This window comes from Ochotona princeps, chromosome 4 (assembly GCF_030435755.1).
Source record: "Ochotona princeps isolate mOchPri1 chromosome 4, mOchPri1.hap1, whole genome shotgun sequence".
NCBI classification, from domain to species: domain Eukaryota; kingdom Metazoa; phylum Chordata; class Mammalia; order Lagomorpha; family Ochotonidae; genus Ochotona; species Ochotona princeps.
The window spans coordinates 70,407,459-70,435,233 of NC_080835.1; the positions used below are offsets into that span (position 1 = coordinate 70,407,459).

At 50.7% G+C, this 27,775-nt stretch overlaps 2 protein-coding genes across 5 annotated transcripts in view; one reads left to right on the top strand and one right to left on the bottom strand.

Moving 5' to 3' along the window:
- The window catches only part of CWC15 (CWC15 spliceosome associated protein homolog), a 297,815-nt gene that overhangs the window by 82,458 nt on the left and 187,582 nt on the right, over window positions 1-27,775 (bottom strand). The gene's annotated exons all lie outside the window — the stretch shown is intronic.
- Window positions 12,459-17,204, top strand: THY1 (Thy-1 cell surface antigen). 4 transcript variants are annotated; one of them, XM_058663757.1, is made up of 5 exons: window positions 12,459-12,609; window positions 12,767-12,885; window positions 14,642-14,769; window positions 15,244-15,579; window positions 15,998-17,204. In XM_058663757.1, exons 3-5 carry the CDS (start codon window positions 14,703-14,705, stop codon window positions 16,108-16,110), a joined length of 516 nt encoding a protein of 171 aa, XP_058519740.1. In that variant the 5' UTR covers window positions 12,459-12,609; window positions 12,767-12,885; window positions 14,642-14,702; the 3' UTR covers window positions 16,111-17,204. The 4 variants fall into 4 exon arrangements, with proteins under 4 accessions (XP_058519740.1, XP_058519741.1, XP_058519739.1 ...); XM_058663758.1 differs by having other exon boundaries at window positions 14,709-14,769; XM_058663756.1 differs by lacking the exon at window positions 12,459-12,609 and having other exon boundaries at window positions 12,659-12,885.

Below are 27,775 nucleotides of genomic sequence, written 5' to 3' on the forward strand. Positions count from 1 at the left end.
GGCAGAGGGGACTACAGGGCCCCTTGGGGTAATCCGAGTTTCATCCTAAGGGAAGCGAGAATTGCAAAGCAGCTGAGGGACTGAGCGAGGAGGCGCAGGACATGACCTGCATGAGATGGAAGGAGGGCCTGTGAGAGGTAGCCGGCGGTTGGGGAGGGGGCTACAGGGGGTTCAAGGGACAGCAGAGGACAGTGCTGAGGAGCTTAGACCTCACCAGCTGAGGATCCTGTGACTCGCTTTCCTCATTTGAGCACCTCATTGAGGGTTTGTCATGAAAATCAGTCTAATTATTGGAGTCCCAAGTCCTGGGGCTGGCTCTTGACTCCAGAATCCCACTAACGCACATCCTGCGAGGAAGCAAGGGAAAGCTCAAGGGCTTGCACTCCTGCCATTCACAAGGGGAAGCTGGACTGCATTCTGGACTGCATTCAAGCAGTCTGGTTTTGGCAACATATGAAAGAGAATGGGCCCGGCAGCATGGCCTAGTGGCTGAATTCCTCGCCTTGAACACGCCAGGATCCCATATGGGCGCCGGTTCTAATCCCATCCAGCTCCCTGCTTGTGGTCTGGGAAAGCAGTCGAGGACAGCCCAAAGCCTTGAGACCCTGCACCCACATGGGAGACCTGGAAGAGGTTCCTGGTTCCCGGCTTCGGATCAGCACAGCACTGGCCGTTGCGCTCACTTGGGGAGTGAATCATCGGTTGGAAGATCTTCCTCTCTGTCTCTCCTCCTCTCTGTATATCTGATGTTGTAATAAAAATAAATAAATCTTAAAAAAAAAGAGAAAGAGAGAGAGAATGGCATTAAAACTTAACTGAGGATCTGACACAATAGCCTAGTGGCTAAGCCTTGGGACCCTGCACCCGCATGGGAGACCTAGAAGAAGCTCCTGGCTCCTGGTTTCAGGTCAGCTCAGCTCCGGCCATGGTGGCCACTTGGGAAGTGAACCAGTGGATGGAAGATCTATTTTTCTGTTGCTCTTTCTCTCTGTAGCCACCTGGGATAGCCAGATGAAGTTCCTAGGGACTGAACAGCAGCACATGGAAGCTCTATTTCTTTGTGTAACTCTACCTTTCAAACAAGCAAGTAAATCTTAAAAAAAAAAAAAAACTGAACCTTAGCCCTGTCTCAGACCATTGAATCAACTGATATGCGATCTCTCTGTCCTCACTTTCTCTTCCTTTCACTCTCAAACAAATATTAAAAGAAGGAAGTGGAAGAAAGAGGAGGAAGAAGGAAAAAGATGATATAGTGACCAGGGGCCAGCACTGTGGCATAGCAGGTAACACTACTGGCTGCAACACCAGCATCCCATATGCGTCAACACAGTCCTGCAGCTGAAACAAAGAACTGCCATCAACATCCTCCTCCTTTCTTTCCTGCCGGTAAGCAGCAGAAATGCATTCAAGATCGAGAAAATATTTGCTCTTTCCCATCTGTGGCCTGACTCTTCCCTCTGTTAGAGCAGCCTGGGCCAGAGCAGCCACACAGGGTGCCGCATTTATATGCTACAGGGGCATTGGCTGAAGCTGGTGGGCAACTGCCAGCATCGTTTCCAAAGGAGGGAATTTTATGAGGCTATAAATCAGGAGGCAGCAGCTTGCTGACAAGGCAGTTTTGCATGAACTGGAAAGTTCAAGTGGTGGTGATTTCAGAGCTGAGGGAGTTCTGCCTGTATTTTTCCCCTAATGGAAAAAAATTTTTTTTTAAAGAAAAGAAAAACAACTGCACTTACATTCCATAAAGACGAGGCCTGCTTATTCCAACGCACAGCTGTCCCTTGCCAAAAACAAAAAAACAACAAAACTGTAAGTTCAGTTTGCCCTCACTGGAGAGGATATGTCAAGCCTCAAGGGGTTACTCTAGCCTCTCAGGCAGCCTCTCTGGCTCTCCGTGCTTTGGTGCAGACTGAAAACAGCTGAGCACAGCACAAGCCACCAGGTGCTACTGTCCTGCAGACAAGCAGCAGGACAATCCAGCAGAAAGCAGGTCCTGGTCTTCCCAGAGGCCTCTCCTCTGCTCTCAGCCACACGCTCTCCGACCTCCCCAGAGAGAAGGGGCCCAACCTCCGTGCTGGCTCCTCCAGGACTAGGCTGGCTCACTCCTCGGTCTATGACCCTATTACTCATGGCGTTATGGTCTGTATCTTGATGCTCTGTCTCCTGGGTGACCACCTTCCCAGGCCTAGTCAGTCCCTGAAGATCATAAGCCACCCCACCACCTGGCCATCCAGAGCTCACACTCAGGCCACCTCCCTCACCAGGCTCGCACTCTGCGGGCCACCAACCACGTGCCCTCATCACCCAAGGCCAGACAAACTGCAGACAGCCTCTGGGCCCCAGAGCCCACTGAATGATTCAAATCAGCCACCCCAAACTACTTCCCTCACTCACCACAGTAAAGGCCTACACAGATCCTTTTCCCCCTCCCCACACCCAATCTCCTGTCCCATCAGGTGCTTCCCAGGTGTGGCATCCCTCCCCCAGACCTATGGGAGCAACAAAATATCTCTTCAATGCTGTTTTGTTTTGTCCATAGGTTCCCCTTGTCTTGGCAAAACAAAAATACATTTGCAATAAACAACAATCCATTATTATTATTGTTATATATTATGATTTGTAGTAATAATTTATAACAAATAACTAAAAAAAGAGCAAGTGTTTACCCAGCAGTGAGGATGCCCACAGCCCTGGCTAGGAAGCAGCAAAGCAGCAGTGATGGCTCAAGTAACTCTGTTCTTGCCACCCACACGGGAGACCTAGCCTGAGTTGCTGGCTCCTGGCTCTTAGTTCCAACCCAGCCCAGCCCAGCCTTGGGTGTTGAGGGCATTCAGGGAGCCCAAAAGATGAGAATTCATTCCCTTGCTCTGTTTCTCTCTCTCTCTCTCTCTCTCTCTCTCTCTCTCTCTCTCTCTCTCCTAACTCTCGAAAGAATAAAAGATTTTTTAAAATATTCGTTTATTTTGTATTGGAAGGCAGGTTACAGAGAAAGAAGGAGAAACAGAGAGATCTTCCATCCACTGTTTCACTCCCTAATGGTCACAGTGGCCGGAGCTGAGCCAATGCAAAGCCTGGAGCCAGGAGATTCTTTGAGCTCTCCCACATGATTGCAGGGCCCCAAGGACTTGGGACATCTGCTGCTTTCCCTGGCCACAAGTAGGGAGCTGCATGGAAAATGGAGCAGCCATATGGGTTGGCAGTACCTGCAGATAGAGGATTAGCCAACTGAGCTGCTGACAGCCCAAATATATTTTTTAAATACTAATAAAACTACAGTAAATAATTCTGAAACAATGGTCTCAGGCTTCAGGCCCTCCATTCTGAAACTGTCCTTATCAACTGACCTCCTTGCTGCCAATTTGTTGATCTTGCTGTTAGAGGTGTATTCATTTGCAAGGCATGGTGGGGAGTGGGGAAGCAACTACACCTGTGAACACAGGTAGCCCCAAGTGCTGTTCACACCCAGATGGCAACCCAGAAGCAAACATCCCCAGTTGTTCCTCAACAGATGGTGAATCAAACAGGAGAGTTGAGAATCGGGCCCCACCAAGGCAATTTATCAACAGAAAACAATGACCTGAGGAGTCCCTGGTCACAGACAGCCACCCCATTCCTGCAGGCGCAGTCAGAGGAAAGATCAACCTGCCCCTTGGTCCTGCCCAAGCCAAGCAGGGCTCTGAGGACTACTGAGCCCAAGATCCAGGGTCCTTATCCTGCTCCTCCTGTGGTAGTGAGGCCCAGCCCTGCATCACCACCCACAAAAGGAATACACTTCAGTCCCTCACTCCGTCCCTCACACCTTTGGGGACCACTCTCTTACTGAACCCCATTGGCCCTGGTGGGATCACTCTCTCCTAATCCAGCCCTTGAGCCACCTCTCTACTGCGGCTTCTCCCTAGGGTCCTACCCTGAGTTCTGTGTTCTCCATGGTCTGTACACGCTCACTGGATGCATCTTACTGCCAACAGCCACTAGATACCTTCCTTCTGCTGCCACCTAGCTCAGCAGCACCAGCTCAGACCTCTCCCTGGATTCAAGGCTGTCACCTCCTCTCTGTGGTCCTATAGAGTGATCCCAGCAGAAGGTACCTGCCAATCTCCACCACCAGTGCCAGGCCCCATCGCAGACCCAACCCTTCAGACTTCCTAGCTGCCTATTGCTTGGCAACAACCCAAGGCAGCAGTTCCAAGGGTCCGGAATTAGCTCAGGTCTCAGCAGGGTTATTCACTTGGGCTTCACATGGGTTGACTGGGCTCTCTCCCCACATCTGTGGTCATCTGGTGGGTTAGCAGGAAATATATGATCCTGTAAGGGCACATGTGATGAATGGCAATCGGGTGGGGCCGTCAGCTAAACACAACGGTTCAGGTCTGTCCAGGAGATTGGCACAGGCTTCTGTACGGGGCAGCATGATTGCCACTAGACCAAACCATAGCCAACAACCATGCCTGTGGTCAGTGTGGAGGATGAATGACTCATAGGGCCATGAATGTAGCGAATGTAGCAAATGACCACAGCCTGCCCTCAAACCCTAATGGAGCAGAGCCCTCCCACCTGAGAAACACAGGCAGCCCTCACCCAACGTCCAAAGGGGAAACCCATCACGACATCAGCTTCAAATTCACAACCTCGTGGTGCATAGCAGGTCTGGATGTGGCCGAGAATCCTGGTGTACAACTCTAGGTGTGGCCACTCTGGATTCAGAGCCTTGCGAACTAAGGAAACGAGACTTCAGTGCATGTAGGAGAAATGCGAGGCATCCAGCCATCAAAAAGCGATTCTGAAATCTAGAGGTCATGGGAACCCTACACCAAGCACAGGGAATGTTCTCTGATGAAGGCCTGATTTTCTCTGCTCTTCCTCATAGACTGAGCTCTGGTTCTCCCTCTCTGAGGTCCGTCCCATCCCTAAGAAAAGTCCCAGGTATATAAGGACAACTCCTTGACTATAGAAAAGGACTTGTGTTGTGGCACAGTGGGCTCAGCATCCCATCTAGGCTCCCATGAATGGCCTGGGAAAAGCAGCAGAAGAGGCCCAAGTGCTTAGGCCCCTGACATCTCGTGGGAGATCTGGATGAAGCTCTTGGTTCCTGGCTTCAGCCTGGCTCAGCACTGGTCCATTACAGGCACCCGGAGAGTGAGCCAGTTTGTGGAAAACTCTCTCTCATACTTCCTCTCAAGTAACTCTTTCAAATAAATAAATATTTTTAAAATATTTATCATTTATTATTATTAGAAAGGCAGATATACAGAGACGAGTTACAGAGGAAAAGATCTTCCATCTGCTGGCTCACTCCCTAAGTGGCCACAATGGCTGGAGCTGAGCCAATCCAAAGCCAGGAGCCAGAAGCTTCTTCCAGGTCTCCCACACAAATGCAGGGTCCCAAGCCTTTGGGCCGTCCTCTACAGCACTCCCATGCCACAAGCAGGAAGCTGGAGGGGAAGTGGAGCGGCTGGAATAAGAACCGGCACCCTTGTGGGATCCTGGAGGATGCATGGCAAGGATTTAGCCACTATGCTATCAAGCCAGGCCCTCAAATAAATAATTTTTTTTAAAGGGGGAGGTCAGGGGAGTAGAGACACAGAGGTGTGTTTTCATTTTGAATCATTTAATTCCCCTTTGATCCCAAGTGAAGATACATTTGCCAATAAATACCCTAAAACTATATGAGTTTCCTATGAATTTAACTGGGATCCACTTCACCCAACAAAAGCCACATTTGTAACTGATTTCAGCAAGCCTCTACCTTCACTATATGGCACAATGTACTCTTTTTTTTTTAAGATGTATTTTTTGTTTTTATTGGAAAGGCAGATCACAAAGAAGAGACAAAAATCTTCTGTCTGCTGGTTCGCTCCCCAAGTACTGCTAAAGCCAGAAGCCAGGATCTTTGGGTCTCCCACATGGGTGCAGGGTTCCAAGGCTTTGGGCCATCCTCTACTGCTTTCCCAGGCCACAAGCAGAGAGCTGGATGGGAAGTGGAGCAGCCAGGACACGAACTGGTGCCCATATGGGATCATGGTGCGTGCAAACCGAGGACTTTAACCACTAGGCTACCAAACCAGGCCTTACACAATGTATTCCTAGAAACACTTTCATGTGGCACTACTTAAATCTTCCTAGGATAGCAGAATATTTGACAGTTAAGACACCAATTACCATGCGAGCATCTCCCAGCAGAGTACATGGTCCTGATACCCAGCTCTAACTCCTGACTCCAACTTCCTGCTATTGCAGACTCTGGGAGGTAGTGAGGACAACTCAGTCATTGATTCCTACCACCCATGTGGAAAATGTGGATCCAGTCTCCTGGCTCCTGCCTTCAGCATCTACCCAGCAGCCTCAGCCATTGGTGGGCATGTGGGCGTAAACCAAAAGATGGGAAAAATTCTTAACTCTCCCTCTCCTCACATTCTCCTTTTTTTTTTCATAATTTTTTATTTGAAATGTAGAGTGACAGAGAGAAGCAGTGGGGGTGGGAAAGTATCATTCATCCACTGGTTTACTCCTCAATCAACCACAACATCCAGGTCTCAGCCAGGATGAAGCCAAGAGCAAGGAACTCTGTCTTTGACTCCCACATGGTTGGCAGGGTCCCAAGTACATTAGCCATCTTCTTCTGCCTTCCCAGGCACACAAACAGAAAGCTGGTTTGGAAGCAGAACATCCAGGATTCAATCAAACACTCTAACAAGGTATGCCAGCCTTGGAACTTCACCACAATTGGCTTTCTTAACCAAAAAATAAAACAAAAACACCTTCCTGGGATCTTAACAAGGCTCCACATCTATGCTTCTAATTTAATTTTTACATGTAGACCAACACTTACCTTTAAAAAAAAGAGTTATTTATTTTTATTGGGAAGTCAGATTTATAGAGAAAAAGTTCTTCCATCCACTGGTTCACTCCCCAAATGACTGAAATGTGCTAGGCACACTAGACCATCACGCCAGGCCTGACCAGTACTTACTTAACTTGTTGGGCCCAGCAAAATGACTCTCACCTTGTAAGCAACAGGATCCAATATAGATGCCAGTTTGGGTCCTGGCTGCTCTGCTTCCTGCCCAGCTCCCTGCTTGGGGCCTCAGAAAGCAGTAGAGGATGGCCCAAAGCCTTGGGACCCTGCATCTACGTTAAATACCCAGAAGAAGCTCCTGGCTTTGGATCAGCTCAACTGGAACCATTGCAGTCATTTGGAAAGTGAACCAGCAGATAGATCTTTCTTTTTGTTTCTCCTGCGCTCTGTAAATCTGCCTTTCCAATAAAATAAGAAGAAGGGGGTGGGGAGGGAGAAGGAGCAGGAATTTGTTGCCTCCCAGAGTGCCTGGAAGTAAGAAATAGTTTTCATTTTCAACCTAGCAAATGGGGCAGGCCTTGCTTAGCTCATTTCTCTGCTATGAAATTTTATTAGCTAAAGGCATCCAGTGACACTATCAACATGCTATCTCTAGATCCTTTTAGCCAAATCCATAAATTCATCAGGTGCTGTCTCTGTGGGTTTCCTGTTGTTATAACACTACATGTAAGGCTGGATCATTCATAAAATGGGGTTCACTTAGCATGCAGCTTTGGAGGCAGAAAGTCCAAGATCAGGTGGCCGCACAGATGGCAGCCTCTGATGAGGACCTTCTTTCTGCATCATAACGTGGCAGATGGCAACACATGGTGGGCAGCAAGTACAACAGACTTGACCTAGCAAGAGATGAAAGCAAGACAGTGCAACCTGAGAAGGCCAACCTAGCTACCTAAGAATCTGCTCATGTGGTAACTAATCCAGTCTCATGAAACCCAACCCACTCCATTAACCCATGCATGAGAGTGAAGTTCCCATGGTCTTACTGTCTGTCAGTAGATCCCATTCATAAAGGGCCCATCACCGGCCAGTGCCATGGCTAAGTCTCCACCCATGGAGACAGCAACCCATTCGGATGCTGCTCTGCTTCCCATCCAGCTATCTGCCAATGTGCCTGGAAAAGCAGAAGAGGATGGCCCAAAGTACTTGGGCCTTGGCACCCACAGAAGAAGCTCCCAGCTCCTGATTCCTGGCTTCGGACTGGCCCAGGACTGGCTATTTGTGACCATTTGGGGAGTGAACCAGCAGATGGACTATCTCTGTCTCTCCTCTTTCTCTTTCTTCCCTTTTGAATAAAAATCAATAAAATTTAAACTAAAACAAAAAAGGATTCCATCACCTCTCAGTACTGCTACATTGGGAATCAAACTTCCAGCACATGAAGTTTGGTGGGACACACTCAGACAATATCCAACCCACAGCAGGTGCATTTCCTAAGTTACCACAGGCAATGCTTGGCCAGTTGTTTTACTGTACATGAGTCACTCCATTCCAGCCACCAAGAAGTTTTTTGAAATTGCTACAGCTATGCATGGAGGCCTCTGAGTAGTGTGGATTTTTACGCTAGCTCCAAGAGGCAATTTTGTGGCAAACAAGGCAGGAGCTATATGCCCTTGCAAGGCCTACTTGCAGAAGTCTCACTCCTGCCACGCTGCCTTGGTTGAGTCAGCCATAAGACCACTGAAATTTAGCAAAAAAAAAAGAGTGTTTCACATCTTGATGAACGAGTGTCACTAACTTTGTATCTAGGTTTTAGAAGTGACTTCATGGGTTCATCTGGTGGCTCACTGCTGCTCCGTGTGGCGTCAGCTGGGATTACACTTGCATTTCTGGTTCCAGGGCAGGTCAGCTGATACTTGGCTGTTCCAGGGGGTGACTGATGCAAACTGGGGAGTCTCAGTCTTCCACATGGATAGCTCAAACTTCCTCACATGGCAAGTAAATTCCAAGAAGGCAAACCCAACGTGCAAATCCTTCTCTAGCCCCTACTAGAGATTAGTCTTGTAACAACTTTCCACCTGTGGACAACACTCATTCATCTTTAAGGCCTCCATTCATGCTTCACTCCTGCAAGAAGCCCTCTCTGTCAAATGGGTCCCATTCATCTCTCTCCCACTGGAAAAAACCCTGCAGGCAGAGATCATGTTTTATTGGTCTTTGATGTTCATTGGTATTCCTAAGGTCCAGCTCTGGGCCTGGAATGGGGCTGGAGCCAGTAATACCTCTTACTTCTCTGAGGAGCACTCTACAGTTTGGGAATAAACAGCTGTTGAAGATTAAATTCCACCTCCAGTGGTGCTTTCTCCTCCCAACCCCTGCCCTGCACTAGATCATCTTCGCGCTGTTTTTGTTCTATGCTCCCACCAATCCTGCAGGTCTACAGGGGAGCTGACCTCACTCAGGGATTTGGCCTCATATGGAGAGTAGGAGAGGCAGCAGTGCAGAGAGCAGTGGTTCCAAGTTTTTTAAATTCATGGATTAGTCACATTTCCAAAGAAGTCTGAGAATCAACAAGAAGCTGCCAGTGTTCTCTCTTTGTCACAAATGGACAAAAAAATATATATATGCAGGCATACCATCTACCTCTACCAATTTTAAAAAGTGGAAAAACATAGCCTTAGAATGGGCTGTAAGAAGTACAGGTATAGGGGACCAGTGTTGCAGTACATCAGGTTAAACTGCCACTGGCAATACTGTTATCCCATATCATAGTGCCAGCTCAAGCCCCAGCAGCTCCATTTCTGAGTCGACCAACCTGCTAATGCACCTGAAAAGGTAGCAGAGGACGGCCCAAGAGCTTAGGCCCATGCAGGAGACTCAAAAGAAGCTCCTGGTTCCTGACTATAGATTGGCTCAGCTCCAGCCATTGCAGTCTTTTGGGGAGTGAAGCAGTGGACAGAACATCTGTGTGTATATGTCCTTCTCTCTCTGTAATTATACCTTTCAAATAAAAATAAATCTTTTATTTAAAAAAAGTGTAGGCATGATCTCAATTAGTCCACAGCTTGGGCTCAATATTATATGCCACCTTGATGTCTGGTAAGGTCAGGGAGGGGGAAGTTCAAGTCCCCACATTGGCAAACAACCTTCTTTTACAGGGGGACCAGACACAACTGCTGCTTACTCCTGGGTGGGGGACTTCAGGCACCTGTCAGCCTACAGACTTATCAACTGTACAATCACACTGGTCTACAGTGTGCCTTCTGCAGTTTTGTTGCATGCATTACAGCTCATGGAGTGTAGTGTCTTCCTCTGGGCTCTGGGTCCAGGTGACTAATGCACCACTGCCCATCTCACCTGTGCAGAAGCGCATGTCCTGCGTCTAGCCAGTCCCACTAGCCCAGTGAGCAGGTATCTCTCCCTCATCAACAGGGCTGTGCCCCAAGAAGGAGGCAACCAGGCAGCTATGCCCTGAAGGCCCATAACCGTCACTGGCCTTTCTTTTTTATTTTTATGTTTATTTTATTTTCAATATTGTTGATACAGTCAAAAGAAACGCACACCTATATGGGCCTCCGATTAGGATGAGGAGGTTTAGGTGCTGGGGATGGTGGGTGGGACAAATGTTTCACTTTTTTTTTTCTCCTGTGTCCACAAAGGAGAAGGAGGAGAGGGCCTCCTTCTCATCCCGACGGCCTCACTTCCCATCCAGCTCCCTGCTTGTGGCCTGGGAAGGCAGTTGAGGATGGCCCAAGGCCTTGGGAACCTGCACCCATGAGGGAGGCCTGGAGGAGGTTCCTGGTTCCTGGTTCCAGATCGGCACAGCACTGGCCATTGCGCTCACTTGGGGAGTGAATCATCGGACGGAAGATCTTTCTCTCTGTATATCTGACTTTGCAATAAAAAAATAAATAAATCTTTTTTTAAAAAAGAAATACATCTTTTTAGCAGTCCTTGGCCTCCTGTAATATACCTCTAGCTGGGACAACAGACATTGGTCAGAGCAGAGATGTTGAAGGGGCTAATGTGCAGCCATGGTCTGCCAGGAAATCACGTCTTGGCTATGCTCCTACCTGTTCCCCTCACTCATCCAATCCATTCACAAGTGGGCACAGGTCTCCACCCTGTGCCCCAGCTGAGCTCAGGTCATCTAATCTAACTGGAGATGCTGCTTAGCAGAAACACAGTCACCACAATCTCTGGAGCTCACATTCCCCTCCCTATCCTGAAGACAAGGTGTTTGGGGACCAAGAAAGTAGGCCAGGTCCTCAGAACCTTGTGGAAATAGCACAGCTAGGCCTTCTAGCCACTAGCCCTCAGCTACAGGACCACAGAGTGAGACATGAGGCATCCAGAGCCCTGGCAAGCAAGAGCCCAAACACCTGCACAAGACGCTTCTGGGTATCCCTGTAGCCTGCCAACAGTCTTCACCAGCCCCTCATCTGTGTGTGTGTGAGAGAGAGAGAGAAGGAGAATGTATGTGTAAAGCAACCATGTTGGAAAATTCCCAGACTGGGAATGAGACAAATGTTAAGCAGGAAGGAATACCTGCCACGGGTGATGGAAGGGAAAGCCAGTGTGTCTCAAATGCAACAGGAAGCAGAAGAGGAAAGATTGGGTAGTGCAGGTCAGAGGCCAGGAGCCAGGGCCTAAGAATAATGAGAAGCCAGGAGAGCTCATCCAGCAAGAGGGACAGTCCCTCCAGATCAGCGTGTTATGTAACTCCAGACCCTGGGTCACCAGGACATAGCACAGACCCAGTCAGCGACAGGACTCCAGGAAGGAGCTCACAGGCAGGATGAGACAGCTGCAGGTTTCATAAATGCTCCCCCTACCTAACCCTCAGCCCCCTACCCTACCCCTCAAGCTTGTGCAGTTAACCAGCATGAATCACCCTATTTGTCTTGACCATCCAGGCACCACACACTGCCGTACAGGGAAGACCACCTGAGTCTCCACCAAAGAGAGGGAAAGGAAACTCCCACTGCAAGCCCAGGGTTGGCCTCCAACATGGCCATTACCATCACCATGCTGGAAACTGCAGCCAAGGCACCACAGCTGAATTCCTGCAGAAGGGAGAGGGCTGGGAGGCAGGGCCAGCCCACGGAGGTACCAGGCAGAATTCACAGCATCATACCAGAGGTGGGGCATTGAGGAAGTCGCCAGCACTGGTTGTTTAAAAAAAGAGACCCCAGTGCTTCCGGTGATGCCAAATCTACGGGGGATCTGGGAGTCAGAAGCCAGTACTTGACCTATTCTTTTCTGATGGGTGGGTCTCGGGACTCAAGAGTCATACTGTCTCCTCTCTCACCTGCTGTTCACGGCAGAGGGTAGTGGCTCATGGCATTTTGGCCTCACTCCCCATCCCTTACTTACCAGCCAGTGGATAGGGTGGGGATGGTGGGTGTTGTGGGCTCCTGTGCACCAAAAACCAGAAGAACCTTATAGCTGTCTAGGCAGGGAGGGGCCAGCCTGGAAAGCTAAGGAGTGGAGGCTAGCCCTAGGGGTGGAGGAGAGGAGTCCTACAATCCCCCATGGATAGATGAGGGAACCTAGGAGGCAGCGGGCACAGTGCCTGTCTTGCTTACAGAGGGCCAATCCCATACGGAAAAACACCCAGTCACTGCCTTCAGAACATTCCAGTGCTAGCACTGGAGCTGCCAAGGAGTCTCATCCTGCCTTCCTAACTCTTGAGGCTTCCTAGGAACTTGTGAATACTCGGTCAGAAGAAAGGAGGACAGCCGAAGGAGGAGGCTTTCGCTTATGCCTTGGAGAGGAAGCCAGGGTGCCCTGGGCGACCACACCCAGAGCCCAGGGTAGGCCTATGCCTGGTCAGCCCAGCCCCTGGCCTGAGGCCCCCTCCTAGGGCTGCTCACCACTCACCCACACCAAAGCCTCCTCCTCCACTTTTCTGCGTGCCACCCTACCCTAACCATACCTTCCCCCCTCGGCCTCTGATTGGCTGTCCCCCAGCCTTCTCCACCCACTTCTCCCCCACCCGCGGTGAAAACTGCGGGCCACCGAACCCGGTGCAGCAATTGGAGGCGGCGGCGCATCCAGAGGAGGTTGCAGCGGCGCGGGACCCAACCCAGGTGGGAGCGGGAGCCAGGATGAGACCTCGGGGTGCAGGGATGGCTGCTAGGCTCTTCTACAATCCCCTATAAGGCCCAGAGCCCTCGGCAACAGCCCCAGAGCACCCCAAGAAAGAGTGGTGCAGAGCTGGGGCGGGGGAAGGGACCTTCTTCCCACGCAAGGGCGAAAGGGGGAAGGAAGTGAGCCAACGCGGGGACTCGGCCGCACCTTGCGTTTCGTCCTGGAATGGAGCAACGGGGGTAGGAGGGGAACGTTTGCCTGGTGCTGGGAAGATGCTCGCTGGAGAAGGGCGCCAAGGGCAGCCTTGGGGTTTCCCCACGCAGATGTCCCCGCACACCCAGCCGGCAAAGGCGGGGAAGCGGGAAACGACCTGCGGAGCAGCAGATAGGGGATGGCCAGCTGCAGGGAGCGTCCACGCCACGACCTGGCCGCGGCTGGGTGCGGGGCACTCGAGGAAAAGAAACCGCAGTGCCGCGGGCGGGGCTGGGTGACAGGCAAGCCGGCGGGGGAGGGGAAACCTCAAGAAGGATGAGAGAGGGAAAGGGACCTCACTTGGGAACGGGAGGATTGGGACACGGATAGGAAATCACGGGACTAGGGGAGAAGGCAGAGCTCCGCTGGCACGGAGCCATGGGGTCCCGGAGCTGCGAGGGTCGCATGCTGAATTCGCCCCCAAGCCGCTCCCCGCCCTTCCCAAGCGCTCTCCATCCCCTTCCAGCCTTGTCTTCCTTCGTTTCCCCTCTGGCTCTAGCTGCCACTCCCCTTGCGCCTCCTAGATCACAAATCTGAACCCCTGGCGACTAACCCAGGGTCCTCTCATCAAACCACAAGCTGATCCCGCATAAGAACACCTCCACATAGCCCCACCCCCTCCAGGATCCTAGCCCTCCAGCCCACGCATTGAGTGCCAGGGACTCTGGATTCCCCAAGTGCCGCACCCTGCTTCCTGGGCCAGCACATCCAAGACCCGCCTAGAGCACTCTCCAGAGCCTTGGCTGGGCTACCTGCTCCACGTGGCCTGGCCAGGATATCTGTCCAGCCCCAGGCTGCAAAAAGAGTGGGAAGCTGGGCAGCGAGGCTGCTGAAGCCCAAGGCCAATTGAAATGAATCTGGGAGAGTCTTAGTTGTTTTGCAATCAGAGAGCACCGTGGTCTTTCACCATGCATATTCCATGGCACCTTCGCTGAGTACAAGTGTACGGCCACCTGGGAGCACCTGGGCCACCCATCTCCCTGACATCAGCCCTAGCCACCAACATGAGCCGATCCTTGCCAGATATGCCATTTTTCTTAATCCTTTGGACATCTAAGTTTCATTCACTCATTCAGTAACTCTCCCTTGAGTGTCCGTTATATGTCAGGATCCATTCTAGGCATTTGGGGGGTTTTCTTCTGCATAAGCAACAGAAAGTCCCTGCCCAGGGCGTTTCTGTGTCTCTAGTCAAGAATTCTGAGATTCAGCTGCACCACGGCATGAACCTCAATACACTAAACATGGCTGAGACAGCAAATGCTCCATGCCATTTCCCAGAGATGTCTTTTCTGCAGAGAGGGGGAGTGGGAAAGGCAAAGGCGTCTGAGAGCAGCTGGCTGTGAGCCTCAGCTCCAACCCAGCCACACAAGACGTGCCCTCTCTTCCCTCACTCTCCCCAAGAGGAAAAGGGCCAAGAAAGAGGTCGGTTTCCAAAACAAGTGGGGAATGAAGGAAAAGGGCGGGTGGAGAGAGGGGCTTGTGTGTCTGCGATGACTCCCCCAGGGAGCACCCCATCCCTGTGCACCCCTCTCCCACCTGTCAGCTGAGTCCCATCTCCTCCCACATGCAGATCCTGAGCGGAGCTCTTGACACCATGAACCCAACCATTGGCATTGCGCTACTGCTGGCAGGTATTGGGCAAGGGGTGGGACTGGCCTGGCCGGCCTCCTGGTGACCTGCCCCTCAGAGAGCTCAGGGTCTCAGAGAAAGGGGTGATTGGTGGGGGTGAGGTGAAAAGAGGGGAGGGAAAAAGGCCTTTGTTCATCTCAAGTGGGCTCATCAAGCCAGCTGACCTGAGTGCTCCCAGGAGGTTTAGGAAACACCACTTGCTGAGTCCTGCCCCACCCCAGCAAGCTAGCGAACCCAGGAGCCCAAGCATCTCCTGTCCTTGCCACATCCTGTTGATGGGTCCCAGGATTTAGGTCAGAGCCAGGGAGCTGGGATCTGCTAGGGATGGGGTGGGGATCAGACTAGCCCCTAGAAATTCTGGGACCCTTCCTGGCCAGGCTCATCTCTTCTTCATGTGGGAGAAGTGGGCCCCTGCTCCCTAAGTTCCCCACACCAGCATCTACACCCAATTCAGAGGAGGTCGCTGCTGGTGCCAGTCCTGCAGGTATCCCGAGGGCAGAAGGTGACCAGCCTGACAGCATGCCTGGTAGACCAGAGCCTCCGGCTGGACTGTCGCCATGAGAACACTACCAATGTGCCTATCCAGCACGAATTCAGCCTGACCCGGGAGAAAAAGAAGCACGTGCTGCATGGCACCTGGGGCGTGCCTGAGTACTCATACCGCTCCCGCACCAACTTCACCAGCCGGTACAACATCAAGGTCCTCTACCTAGCCAACTTCACCACCAAGGACGAGGGCATCTACACCTGCGAGCTCCGCCTCTCAGGCCAGCCTACCCAGAGTTCCCACCAAAACATCTCTGTGCTCCGAGGTGAGTCCCACCTCCCCTTTACTTCCTCACCACCCCTACCACCTCCTTCAGGGCCAAGTGAGCTGGGACCACCAGTAGGCCAGGTGGGATGGGGACCTTGGCAGGGCCTGCAGTGTGAGTGGGTTAGAGGGACAGACAGGCAGACAGAGGGGTGCAGGAGATGCATCCACCCTGACTCCTGACCTCCCCAGTCCTTCCACCTGTTGAACAGGGACAACATCAGCTCTCTCGCCCCTGGTCCTATGATGCAGATTAACAGGCTTTTCCCAACATGCTCTGTGTTCGGGGCTCCTGTAATGGAAAAGGTGGTTGGCTCTGTCAGACCAGGTTGGTCCTGGCTGCAGCTGAGACACTTTGGTACCTTCTGCCTCCCAGAGGGAGTCCTGGTCCCTCCCCTCACCCTGTTCCTTCTCCACAGACAAGCTGGTCAAGTGCGAGGGCATCAATCTGCTGGCTCAGAACACCTCCTGGCTACTGCTGCTCCTGCTCTCGTTGTCGCTGCTCCAGGCCACGGATTTCATTTCCCTGTGACTGGTTGGGTCCACGGAGGATACAGGAAGCTACAGGCCCAGTGCAGTGATCCTGCTTCTCTGAGTCTGCCAACCCCCACCCCTGGCCCCTGGCACAGCTGGGGGATAAATGGGGATCCCGCCCCTTATAAGGAACCCCAGTGCTGCATGCCATCATCCTCCCCCCATCTTCAGCCCACACGCACGCTGCCAACTGTCTTGCCATCTTTGTTCCAAAGCTGCTTCTGTCTGGTTGGCTTAGGGTTTAGCTTTTCTGTCCTTTTGGCATTTGTAACAAGGGAAGCCAGGTTGGGGGAACCAATGGAGAGTGAGAACATAGGAGGAGCAGTGGGTATAGAGAGGGCTCTGGCTGGAGCAGAAGTTAGGAGAAATCTGGAGGAGAAAGAGGAAAAACAATGGGCCTGGGCCTAGCACAACCATGCTCTGGCCAAGACCCCTGCAGAGCGGCAGGGAGAGCACTCAAGACCCCAGAGGCAGGGGCACCACCTAGTGGGGCTTGGAGGTGCCCATCATATGCCTCCAGCAGCCATCTCAGCCACACCAAAAATAAGCCTTGCTAGCACCATGGCACAAGTCCCCCCAGGGACCTTGAGCCAAGGACTACACCTACGACCATGAAGATTCAAGCCAAATAAAGCGGTCAGAGGTTTCATTGTTGCCCTCACCTACAGATGCAACAAAGTGAGATACCGTGTCCCTCCCTGCCTGGGCCAGCAGTTAATAGGGTAGCAGAAGAAAGTAAGCTTCCTCTTCAGCTGTACCCAAGCTCCCAGAAGCTTCCAGAACTCAGACATGGAGCCACCAAGTTAGGCAGGTGTGACCCCAGTTCTCCATGGCAGGAGGAGGTCTCCCTCACCCACCAGTGCCAGCCCCTGCCACCTGGGGCTTGAGCCCTTCAGACAGCTCCCTCCCCATTGGGACCCTGAGGTGAGCTGTGGAGTATACTGAGACCTTCCTGGGCAGATGGCTGCTCCCCTAGCACCCAGCACCCAGCCCCAATCCACCACTCTGCCCACCCCATCCCAGTGTAGTGCCACCACAGCTTATGACATCTCACCGAGAAAGTACACCACACAATAAAATCGAGTCTGTTCAGCTTCTCTGCTCAGCTCCTCCATGCCGCGCAGGCCCACCCCCCACCTTGGGAGACATCAGGAACCCTCACTTCTTCCTCTCCCCTTGTGTCCCCTGCCCCCGGCGCTGTGGCAGCTCCCACTCCCAGGAACCCACGCACACGGCTGCCTGCCTGGCTTCTGTGTGGGAAGACTCCATGTTGGCCCCAGTCAATAAGTGTTCCCAGCTTGCTGAATCCCCTAGGCTGGGACAACACGCTCTGGGTCACACAGGCTTGCGTCGCTTTGCTGGCACATGCGCAAGGGTGTGGGGCATCTTTTCTTCTCAGCCCTGGACTCCCTAGCTGAAAAGCCCAGGACTGGGGGAAGGGTAGACATGAATCTTAAAGACAGAGACATGCATAACCGCCAAGGAATGCTCTGAAGATGAGTAATGTCCCCTGGGTGTGGGGGAGCAGAGCCCTGCTTCAGGCTCCCTTTCCCAGAAGTCATCTGTAAAAATAGGGTCAGGCTGCCCAGGGCTGACAACCTCAAAGGGATCACAAGGTAAGTGCCCCATTACTACAGGAGCTGGCGAGGCAGCCCCAAGGGCTGGCCAGGAAGCAGCACGTCACGCCAGAGGTGCATGTTCTCGCTGCTACTGCGTAAGGCAGCTTTGGCCTTGCCAATGAGCCAGATGATGATACCAATGAAGGCAAGAGAAGTGCAGGAGGAAGAAAAGTTGCGTGGGTACACTTGAGACTTGGGCCCTCCTTGTTGGTCCTATACCAAAGAAAGGCATCCTGGCGGGAAGAGACTTCATGGCAGAACAGAGCTCTGGTGCCCAGGGCTTGTGAGGCCCAATCCTGAGGTGGCAAGAGTTACTGCTCCAGGGAAGGCATATAGCACAGTGGTTAAGCCGCACCTTGGGGTGTCTGCCTCCTACATCAGGGTGCCTGGTTCTGTTCCCAGGCATTCCACTTATGATCCGACTTCCTTCTCAGGGGACACTCTAGGAGGTAGCAGATGATGACTTAAGTACATGTGTCCCTGCACCCCCACGGGAGACTCAGATGGAATTCTAGCTTTGGCGTGGCCCAGAAGCATCAGGCAAGTGAACCAGCATATGAAACACAGCATTCGCTTACTCACTCCCCTGCTCTCTGCCTTTCAAAAATTATAAAAATCAGTTACGGTTTTAATCAGTTCTAGGAAGGAGCTGGAGGCTGGTGGTGGGGCCTCAGTTAAGAGGTCAGCTGTTATTCCAGACAGCTGTGTCCCTACAGAATGCAGCAGCCACACTCAGCAGAGGCCATGAGTGGGGAGGGGTGACTGAAGGAGCACAGGGCAGCTGAGGGCCATGGCCACAGGAACAGAGGGGAGCAGGCTGCCAGGCCTCCCGCGTACACCACGCCCAACCCAGGAAAGGCACGCTGGGACAGGATTGTCACACTGCCCCACTCTGGTCAGGTCACCAAGTCTCAGGGACACTGGCAGACATCCGCAGTGACTGGGGTAATTACAGGGGCCTTGGGGCCAGGCCTGTCTGTACACATGCCACACACCAACCACCTGCTCAGGCTCCTCCCCACCAAGTCACTCTTCAGCTCTGTGCATCCTACCTTAAGGCACTGACTCCATGATTAGGAGCAACAGAAAGCCCTGCTGGTACCCCATGTTTGGACCCACGGTGGCCATATCCACAGGGCATGTCACAGCAGGGTTGTCTCTGTCACTTGACACCTGGAGACAGTTGGCAGGAGGGTCAGGGCTGTCAGTGACAGCGGAATCTCAGTTCCACTCTGGGTCTGCAGGGATGCAGGGGGTTGGGGGATGGTCCTCGCTGGCCAAGGCATACTTGGGGTCTGGAGGTGGTGAGGAAGCAATGAAGGCCCTCAGAGTGGGGACAAGGGTATCTTACCGTCAGCACAGCCACTTGAAGGCTATTTGCTACGTCGGCAGTAGTTTCCTGAATTTGGTGGTAACTTTAAACAAGGTGACACTGTCACTTCAATACTTCTTAAATAATTTTTAAATCCTCACCTTGCATGTGCCAGAATCCCATATGGATGCCCTTTCATGTCCCGGCTGCTCTATTTCCCATCCAGCTCCCTGCTTGTGGTCTGGAAAAGCAGTAGAGGATGGCTCAAAGCCTTGGGACCCTGCACCCACGTCAGAGACCCAGAAGATGCTCCTGGTTCCTAATTTGGATGGACTCAGCTCTGGCTGTTGAGGCCATCTGGGGAGTGAACCAGTGGACAGAGGATCTCTCTTGCTATCTCTCCTTCTCTGTCTCTCCTTCTCTCTCTGTAGATCTGCCTTTCCAATTAAATAAATGACTAAATCAATAAATCTTTATTTTCAAGTTTAAAAAATAAAATAATTCTTAAATGGCCAGTGTTGTATTGTAGCAGGTAAAGCTGCTGGTATCCAACGTAAGTGCCAGTTCAAGCCCCACCTACTCCGCTTTCCATCTGCTCTCTGTTAATGAGAAAGCAGCAGAGAATGACCCAAACACTTGGGGCCCCTGAACCCATGTGGAAGATCTGAAAGGAGCCACTAGATCCCAGCTTCAGATCAGCCCAACTCTAGTTATTGGACCATTTGGGAAGGAATCAGTGGATGGAAGATTTCTCCCTCTCTTTGTAAATCTGCCTTTTCAATAAATAAATACTTTTGAAAATAATTCTTAAAATACAGGTCTTTGGCCTCACAGTTAACACAGCACTCGGGACTGCAGTCCCAGCTGTGTTTCCTGCTAACGTGCACCTAGGAAGCAGCAGTGAGGGCTCAAGTGCTTGGGTTCCTGCCCCTGGGAAATCCAGATCAGCTTCAGCCTGGCCCACCTCAGCTGTTGCCAGCATTTGGAGAGTGAATCGTCAAATGGAAGGTATCTTTCTCTGTGTCTCTCTGCCTCTTAACTTAATTAGAAACATTTTAATTAATACATAGCTTTTTGGAAAGGCAGATCAGATTTACAGAGAGAAGGAGAAAGATCTTTCCATCCACTGGTTCACTTCCTAAATGGTTATAAAGGCTAAAGCCAGGAGACAGGAGCTTCCTCAAGGTGTCCCAGGTATGCGCAAGGGCCCAAAGTTTTGATCCAATCTCCGCTGCTCTCCCAGACCACAAGCAGAGAACTGGACAAGAAATAAAGCAACCAGGACACGAACCAGTGGCCATATGGGATTCCAGCATTTGCAAGGTGAGGATTTAGCCATTGAGCCATTGCATCAGACCCAGTATGTCTTTTTAGAAGATTTATCTATTTATCTGGAAAACAGAGTAACTGAGAAAAAGAGAGATCTTCCATCTGTTGGTTCATTCCCAAAAGGCCTCCACGGCCACAGATGGACCAGGCACAAGTCAAAAGCCAGGAATTCCATCTGGGAGTCCCCACATGGGTGGCAGAGGCTCAAATGCCTGAGCGATCTGCTGTTTTCCAGGTTCACTGGCAGGAGCTGGATCAGATGGAGCAGCTGGGACCCAAGCCAGCACACCACTGTGAGACATGGCACCACAGGTGGCAATCTAACCTGCTGAAGCACCCTGCTGCCCCTAAAAACAGTAATTCTTTATAAGACAGCTAACATGCACTGGTTTCAGATCACCTCAGCTTCAGCCTTTGTGGCCACTAGGAAGTGAACCAGCAGATGGAAAATCTTTCTGTGTCTCTCTGTAAATCTGCCTTTCAAATTAAAATAAATAAAACTTTAAAAAGGAAGAAGAAGAAGACAACTGTGTGTCCCAACCCTGACCAGAGACAAGGTCAAAGTCAGAGATAAAAATTTAGATAGCTGATAAACATTGATTATGGGACAAGTAAGGTTTTTCAGGGAGATGCAAGAGAGAAATAATTCCTTAATTCTAGGCCCAGGCCTAGAAGGTGAGGTAGTCCAATATTTAGGCTTCGGGGAGAAGTGCAAAGAAAGGAGACCAGAGAGCAGTTAGCCATGAGTCAAGAAATGTTAATGGCAACTAGGACAGCCAATCTTTAAGAACGGCTCCCTAGGTGAACTTTGCCCCATGGGAGCCCTTCCTCCTGAATGTAGAAGACCCTACATTGTGCTTATGCCCCACAGATATGAAAGAAATCCTGCCATGTATATCCTTTTTTGATTGATTGACTGATTGATTGATTAACAGAATAACAGAAAGAGAAGAGACAGAGAGCTCTCCCATTCTCTAGTTCACTCCCCAAATGACTACAATGACCAGAGCTTTGCTAGTCAAAAGCCAGACACCTCTTCCAGGTTTCCTACATATGTGCAGAGACCCAAGAACTTGGGCTGCCCTCCACTGCTTTCCCAGATGTATTAGCGGTTGAGGAGGCGTTGGTGGTATAGTGGTTAGCATAGTTGCCTTCCAGATGTATTAGCGGGGCTGGATTAAAAGTGGAACATCCAGGACTTGAACCCAGGGGATGCTGGTACAACAGGCTACTTAAGTCACGGTACTGACCCTAGGGCTGTGTGTCTTCTAAGGCCAAGTCCTGAGAAGCCTTGGCACTCCCAGCTGGTCGTCCTGGAAGGCCCGCTCCTTGGGCACTTGCTCTTGGAACCCAGCTACAATTCTGAGAAGCCCAAGTTCCACAGAGGGCTGCACACAGGTACTCTAGTCAGCAGCACCAGTGAAGGGCAGGCCAACAGCCACTTCCCACTTCCCACAGAGAGAGGGAGCCATCTTGGATGTCCAAGATCAGTAGACCCTACAGAGGACTCCAGTCCTTGCCACTGAAAGGGACCCTCTCATGAGAAATGTGACTTTGATACAGCTGTTGAGTGGAACAGTGGTCAGAGAAGGAAATTGGAGTAATTTCATGAGATTTAATAAGTGAGTGTGATTGGGACAGTGAAGACTTCTCAGCAAATGTGGTTGCAGCTGGCATGGAAGGTTTGGACCCAATGTTTTTTAATAAGATTTTATTATTTATTGAGTGATTTGTAAAGCAGAGTTACAGAGAAAAAGAGAGAGCTCTTCCATCATCTGGTTCACTCCCCAAATGGCCATCCTCTGCCACCTTCCCAGGTGCATTAGCAAAGAGCTGGATCGGAAACAGAGCAGCAGGGACCCAAACTAGCACTCGTTTGTGAGACCAGCATTGCAGGGGGTGGTTTAACCTGTTGACTTTTTTTTTTTTTTTTTTTTTGGTTTTTTTGTTTTTTCTTGTTCTTTACCTGTTGGTGTTATTTTAAGCCACTAATTTCCTGGATATGTTATAGAGAAAGCGAAAAATAATGCAATGGGAAAATAAGCGTATTTAGGAAACAACAGAAATACCAGACAATGCAGTGTGTCCCTCTGAGGTCTATGGTCATAAACAGGAAGGAGGCTTAATGCAGCAATCTCCCCATCACTCTCCTCCATGGGTGCCAGTACAGGAGAGTGGATATGTTGGCATTGGTACAGGAAGGTCAGGGTCGAGTGTTCCCAGATAACAGCCAAAGACTGGACACTGGCACCAGGAAAGATGGCCAAGGAGAGAGAAGAGCAACACATAGACTAGATAAGGACATGGAGATGTAAGGACATGGGCAGATGGCACCCAATGAGAAAAACAAGGAGCCAGCAGCCGGTCGTGACTGGGTGACAGTGGGATCCCTGGAGCCATAGACCCAAGAAGCAGACAGTAGCATCATCTGACCCCAGGAGCCTCAAGGGAAGGTGGGACACTGAAGCAGGGGAGGAGGAGTGAGATCTGGCCTCCGTTATGTGTGGAAGGATGTCCCCCACCAAAAGCTCTGATTCTAAACCCCCACCACCTGCCAAGGTGACCCAACTTGGAAACAGCATCTTTGCAGACATAAGAATGAGGTAACACCAAGTTAATGTCCTGACAAACAAGGGAAGCAGAGAGAGTGTAGCCATGTGCAGACGGGAGGTCTGTGACCATGACAAGCTGAGAGAGGCAGAAGGACCCTCCCCTGGAGACTCTGAAAGGGTGCCTGACCCTGTCCCATCTTGTTTTTGGACTTGAAGCCTCAAGAACCATGGACACTAAATCTTGGTTGCTTGAAGTCACTAGTATGACAGTCACTGCAGCTGTGACTGGTCACAGCTGTTCACACTCATCCCCTTGCCCACCCCAGGGTGAGATGCAGCTGATACACAGAGCAAAGAACCCACCAGGGTCACACAGTGTTGTAGCCCAGGGAGGCCTGGGCGGTGCACCTGCTGGGATTTGAACCTCACCCCTCTAGGGTGGAGCTTGTCAGCACTGGCCTAGCTGGAAAGTCCATCTCTTTCAGGCCCCTTGTCTTCTAAAAGGCAAGGAGTATAACATACCTTTCAGCCTCGCATTGTTCTCAGGTTAAGGGTGGAGAATTGCTTTATTCAGAAAACATAAAAGTCCCTTGGTATGGATTTTCTCAAAGCAAAGAATCCGCCAGTTCCTGGGAGCTGAAGTCTTTCCCTCTAGTATGTTGTTGTTGTTGTTGTTGTTAAGGCATATTTACAGAGAGAAGCAGAAGACAAAGATCTTCCAACTGCTGGTTCACTGCCTAAGTGGCCACGATGGCTGGAGCTGAGCTGATTCAAAGCCAGGAGCTTCCTCTGGGTCTCCCGTTCAGGTACTAGGTCCCAAGGCTTTGGGCCATCCACTACTGCATTCCCAGGCCACAAGCAGGGAGCTGGATGGGAAGTGGAGCAGCTGGAACACAAACCAACACCCATATGGGATCCTGGCACTTGCAAGGCAAGGATTTAGTCACTGAGCCATCATACCGGGCCCATGGCTGGCACCTTTTAAAAGATGGTCCTTCCTCCTCATCATCAAGGTTTTCAAAGTCACACATCCAATCTCCACAAAGCAGCAGGTTCCACAAAGCAGCCCATGGTGGGACCAGCAAAAGTAAGGGTTACTGCACATCCTGAACAAACCAAGCCACTGATAGCTGGATAAAGAGTCTGGCCCCAGAACTGTCAGCAATGTCTGGCTCTTCACAGTATAAACCACACTCCCACTGCTGTGGGCAGATGCAGTCTGACACCTCCAAAACTCATGCTGGAATGTGGCCCCTGATTCACTTCCTATTAGGAGCCACAGACTTATGGGCCTTAGACTTGGCCTACCTGACAGCCTGTTGCATTGCAAAGCCTGCCTTGGGCAAGCAGGGCCACAGCAAGCAGGATATTAGGCCAGAACATCCTGTGTAGAGCAAGTGGAATAGAACCTCCACCCTTGTTCCTGTTCAAATAATTAGTTCCTCCCCTGTTTCAATATAGATGATTAGTTCCTTCCCTGCTTCAATGAAGGTAATTACTCCCAGGAAACCGCCCCCCCTTGCCCTCCTCCCCTAGAGAAGAAGGTATATATATGAGGAGTAAAATAAAGAGCAAGAGGCACTCTTTTCCACCAAGTGCATGTGTCCGTATGTCCGTGTGTCCGTGTGTTTCTTGGGCCAGCAGCCTGGGAGTTAGCAGCCCAGCATTCCCAGTTCACCCTCAGGGTTTGAGAGTCGTGTCCTGCAGGTCAGGACAAATTGGTGGCCCGTATGGGGAACCTGATACGGTGGAGCTACTGAGGAACATCACAGTGAAGACTTCAGCCGAAGTGTTTGGGGTACGAGACAAATAAGGTGAGTCGATAATTGACTCGGACATTTCTAAGAAAAATTTTGCAGGGGCATAAGTGATTTAATCCCCAGACCCTCTCCCTGTCCTGAGGCACGAGGGATAATCTGAGGGTCCCCTGGAACTCTGGAGGGGCATAGTTGATTTCATCCCCAGACCTTCTCCCTGTCTTGGGGCACGAGGGATCATCTGAGGGTCCCCTGGAACTCTGTAGGCAAGCTTAGAATTATGAAATTATCAAAACATAATTGTAATCTACCCCCACACTACAGTTACTCCCTATTTTTCTGAAAATCTACAGTGGTTGATGTGTAGTGATCCGGACTGGGCCATTTTACTCCTGTCCTGCCAGGCCAAGTTCGATACACATTATCCCCCTTCTGCTCTTTCCTTTCTCAAGGTTCACTCTGTCGTTCTCATGAGAATAGTTAGACCAACCCCTATTAGTAATGCTTTAACAATTTTTAATCAAGGATTATACTGTTGGGATGTCCATGATAATTATAAACAGCCTTAGCAAGCCAGGTCACATATATTTATCTTTATGAATATAGAAACTTTGAAAGTTAAGACAACACATTAAGAGCTTGACATTCCATTGAAATGGTAAGGAGGGACATTAGTTTGTTTGCAATACAAAAGACATAAACTTGATTATGGCAAATATGTGATTTTAGCATTTGTGACAAGGTCTATGGATGCTTCCTAAGACATGCATATATAAGTATGGAGCAAGGTTGCTTGATGTCTGTTTTTCTTATATTTGCCAGTAGTAATCTATAAGACTAGAGTTGTATTAATGAAAACTAGGCCGTCTTCTGGTTAATGAGAAGTTTTGCTTACCTTTGACTCTATCTTGCAAAGTTGTACCCATGCCCAAGGAGAAGAGAATAAAAACCAGTTCTAAAAATTGCTATTTGACAAATGGTGGGGGTTGAGGGAAGGCAGGCCGCGCTAAACATGTCAAAAATGTCCACCCTTGGACATTTTTTTTTTAAAGATTTTTTATTTTTTACAAAGTCAGATATACAGAGAAGAGGAGATACAGAGAGGACAATCTTCCGTCCGATGTTTCACTCCCGGAGTGAGCCGCAACGGGCGGGTGTGAGCCAATCTGATGCCGGGAACCAGGAACCTGTTCTGGGTCTCCCACGCGGGTGCAGGGTCCCAATGCATTGGGCAGTTTTCGACTGCTTTCCCAGGTCGCAAGCAGGGAGCTGGATGGGAAGTGGAGCTGCCGGGATTAGAACCAGTGCCCATATGGGATCCCGGGGCGTTCAAGGCGGGGACTTTAGCCGCTAGGCCATGCCGCCGGGCCCATTTTTTTCAATGCATGCTTAGCAAAGTTTTCAGCTTGTTCTATTAGAGGTTTTGGTGTGGGGGGGTGGTGTTTGTGTTTTAGGGAGTGGGATTCCTCGATTTGCAACTCGGATATTTTAGTATTCAAATTATAGTCCAAAAGTTTGGAGATGTTTGTTGTGACATGAACTGACACTGATTGATTATTGCCAAAGAATGGGGAAATCAGCTCCTGAGAGCGTGAAGGTGCTTTACACTTTTCAGCGTCTATGGTGTTAAGAGTCTCTGAGCTGCTGTCCTCCACATCACCCTGTCCTGGGGTGCACTGTTTTGGCAGGACACCTGTCCGGACCACAGCCCAGCAACAGAAAAGGCAGACCACACCTTCCCAAAGTGAAAGCTCTAAACTTAAGTACTGATTCATTGCTAAACAGATAAAACTCTTCCTTATTCCTTCTGGTTGCAAAAATGTTTTGACTGGGGCCTGGCGGCGTGGCCTAGTGGCTAAAGTCCTCGCCTTGAACGCGTTGGGATCCCATATGGGCGCCAGTTCTAATCCCAGCAGCCCCGCTTCCCATCCAGCTCCCTGCTTGTGGCCTGGGAAAGCAGTCGAGGACGGCCCAAAGCCTTGGGACTCTGCACCTGCATGGGAGACCCGGAGGAGGTTCCTGGTTCCCGGCTTCGGATCGACGCAGCACCGGCAGTTGCAGTCACTTGGGGAGTGAATCATCGGACGGAAGATCTTCCTCTCTGTATATCTGACTTTGTAATAAAAACAAATAAATCTTTAAAAAAAAATGTTTTGACTGGACAATGGCAAAGGTCAGACCCTGTTCTTATTTGGGGAAGAGGAAATGTTTGTGTTTTCCCACACGATGAAGACAGCCCCAGATGGGTTCCCGAAAGGCTGGTTAAACACCATTCTCCCAGTCTCACTACTTCTACTCCTATGGAACCCACCACCCAGAAGGATGGAGATACACTGGGGAACAATGAGAGCGATCCCACTTCCACTGCCATTGGGAACCATGACTTGAGTCCTCCTGGAGCTCTTTCAGGAATACTAATGCTGAGTTGATTTATTACTCGGGTTCAATGCAATATGTGTCACCTTGGTAAAGTGGGAATTTTTCTCTACACTTGCTAATCGCTCTCATGAGCTCTCTCACAGGTTGAACAGTTCCTGGAATGCAGATTTTGAAGGCTTGACCAGCATGCTTTGACATCACATCTTTGCCATTGACTCCACCCGTGTTGATCCCATTTCCTGGAATTCTCTCATAGATATTATAGCCCAGGGGTTCCATTTGTTCAGGAACTGGGTGGGGGTTACCACTGTGATAACTCTCTTATTCATAGGCCTCCTTTTGCTGTGCCTTCAGCTTAAGTGGCGAAAACAGCTAGCACAGGCTCAGGTTATGGCCATAGGACAAGCCCCTCAATCCTGACTCTCACCCATACAGCAGCCGGGGCTGGTAGTCAAAGACGGGCAACCTCTGACCTGGTCAGGTACCAACCTAAGACAGGAGTTAGGCTTCACCATCTGCCTAAGCTTCCCATGGCGGGTAAGAGCCTGACGGGAAGTCAGATTACCTAAGACAGGCACAGACACTGAGCCGTACCCTTACTGTATCAAAGAAAAAGTAGAAGGGGGAACTGTTAGGAGCCACAGATTTATGGGCCTTAGACTTGGCCTACCTGACAGCCTGTTGCATTGCAAAGCCTGCCTTGGGCAAGCAGGGC

Coding starts and splice junctions, on each gene's coding strand:
- THY1 (XM_058663757.1), top strand. CDS start 14,703: ATGCAGATCCTGAGCGGAGCTCTTGACACCATGAACCCAACCATTGGC. Junction 14,770..15,243: donor CATTGCGCTACTGCTGGCAG/GTATTGGGCAAG, acceptor TGCTGGTGCCAG/TCCTGCAGGTATCCCGAGGG. Junction 15,580..15,997: donor AAACATCTCTGTGCTCCGAG/GTGAGTCCCACC, acceptor CCTTCTCCACAG/ACAAGCTGGTCAAGTGCGAG.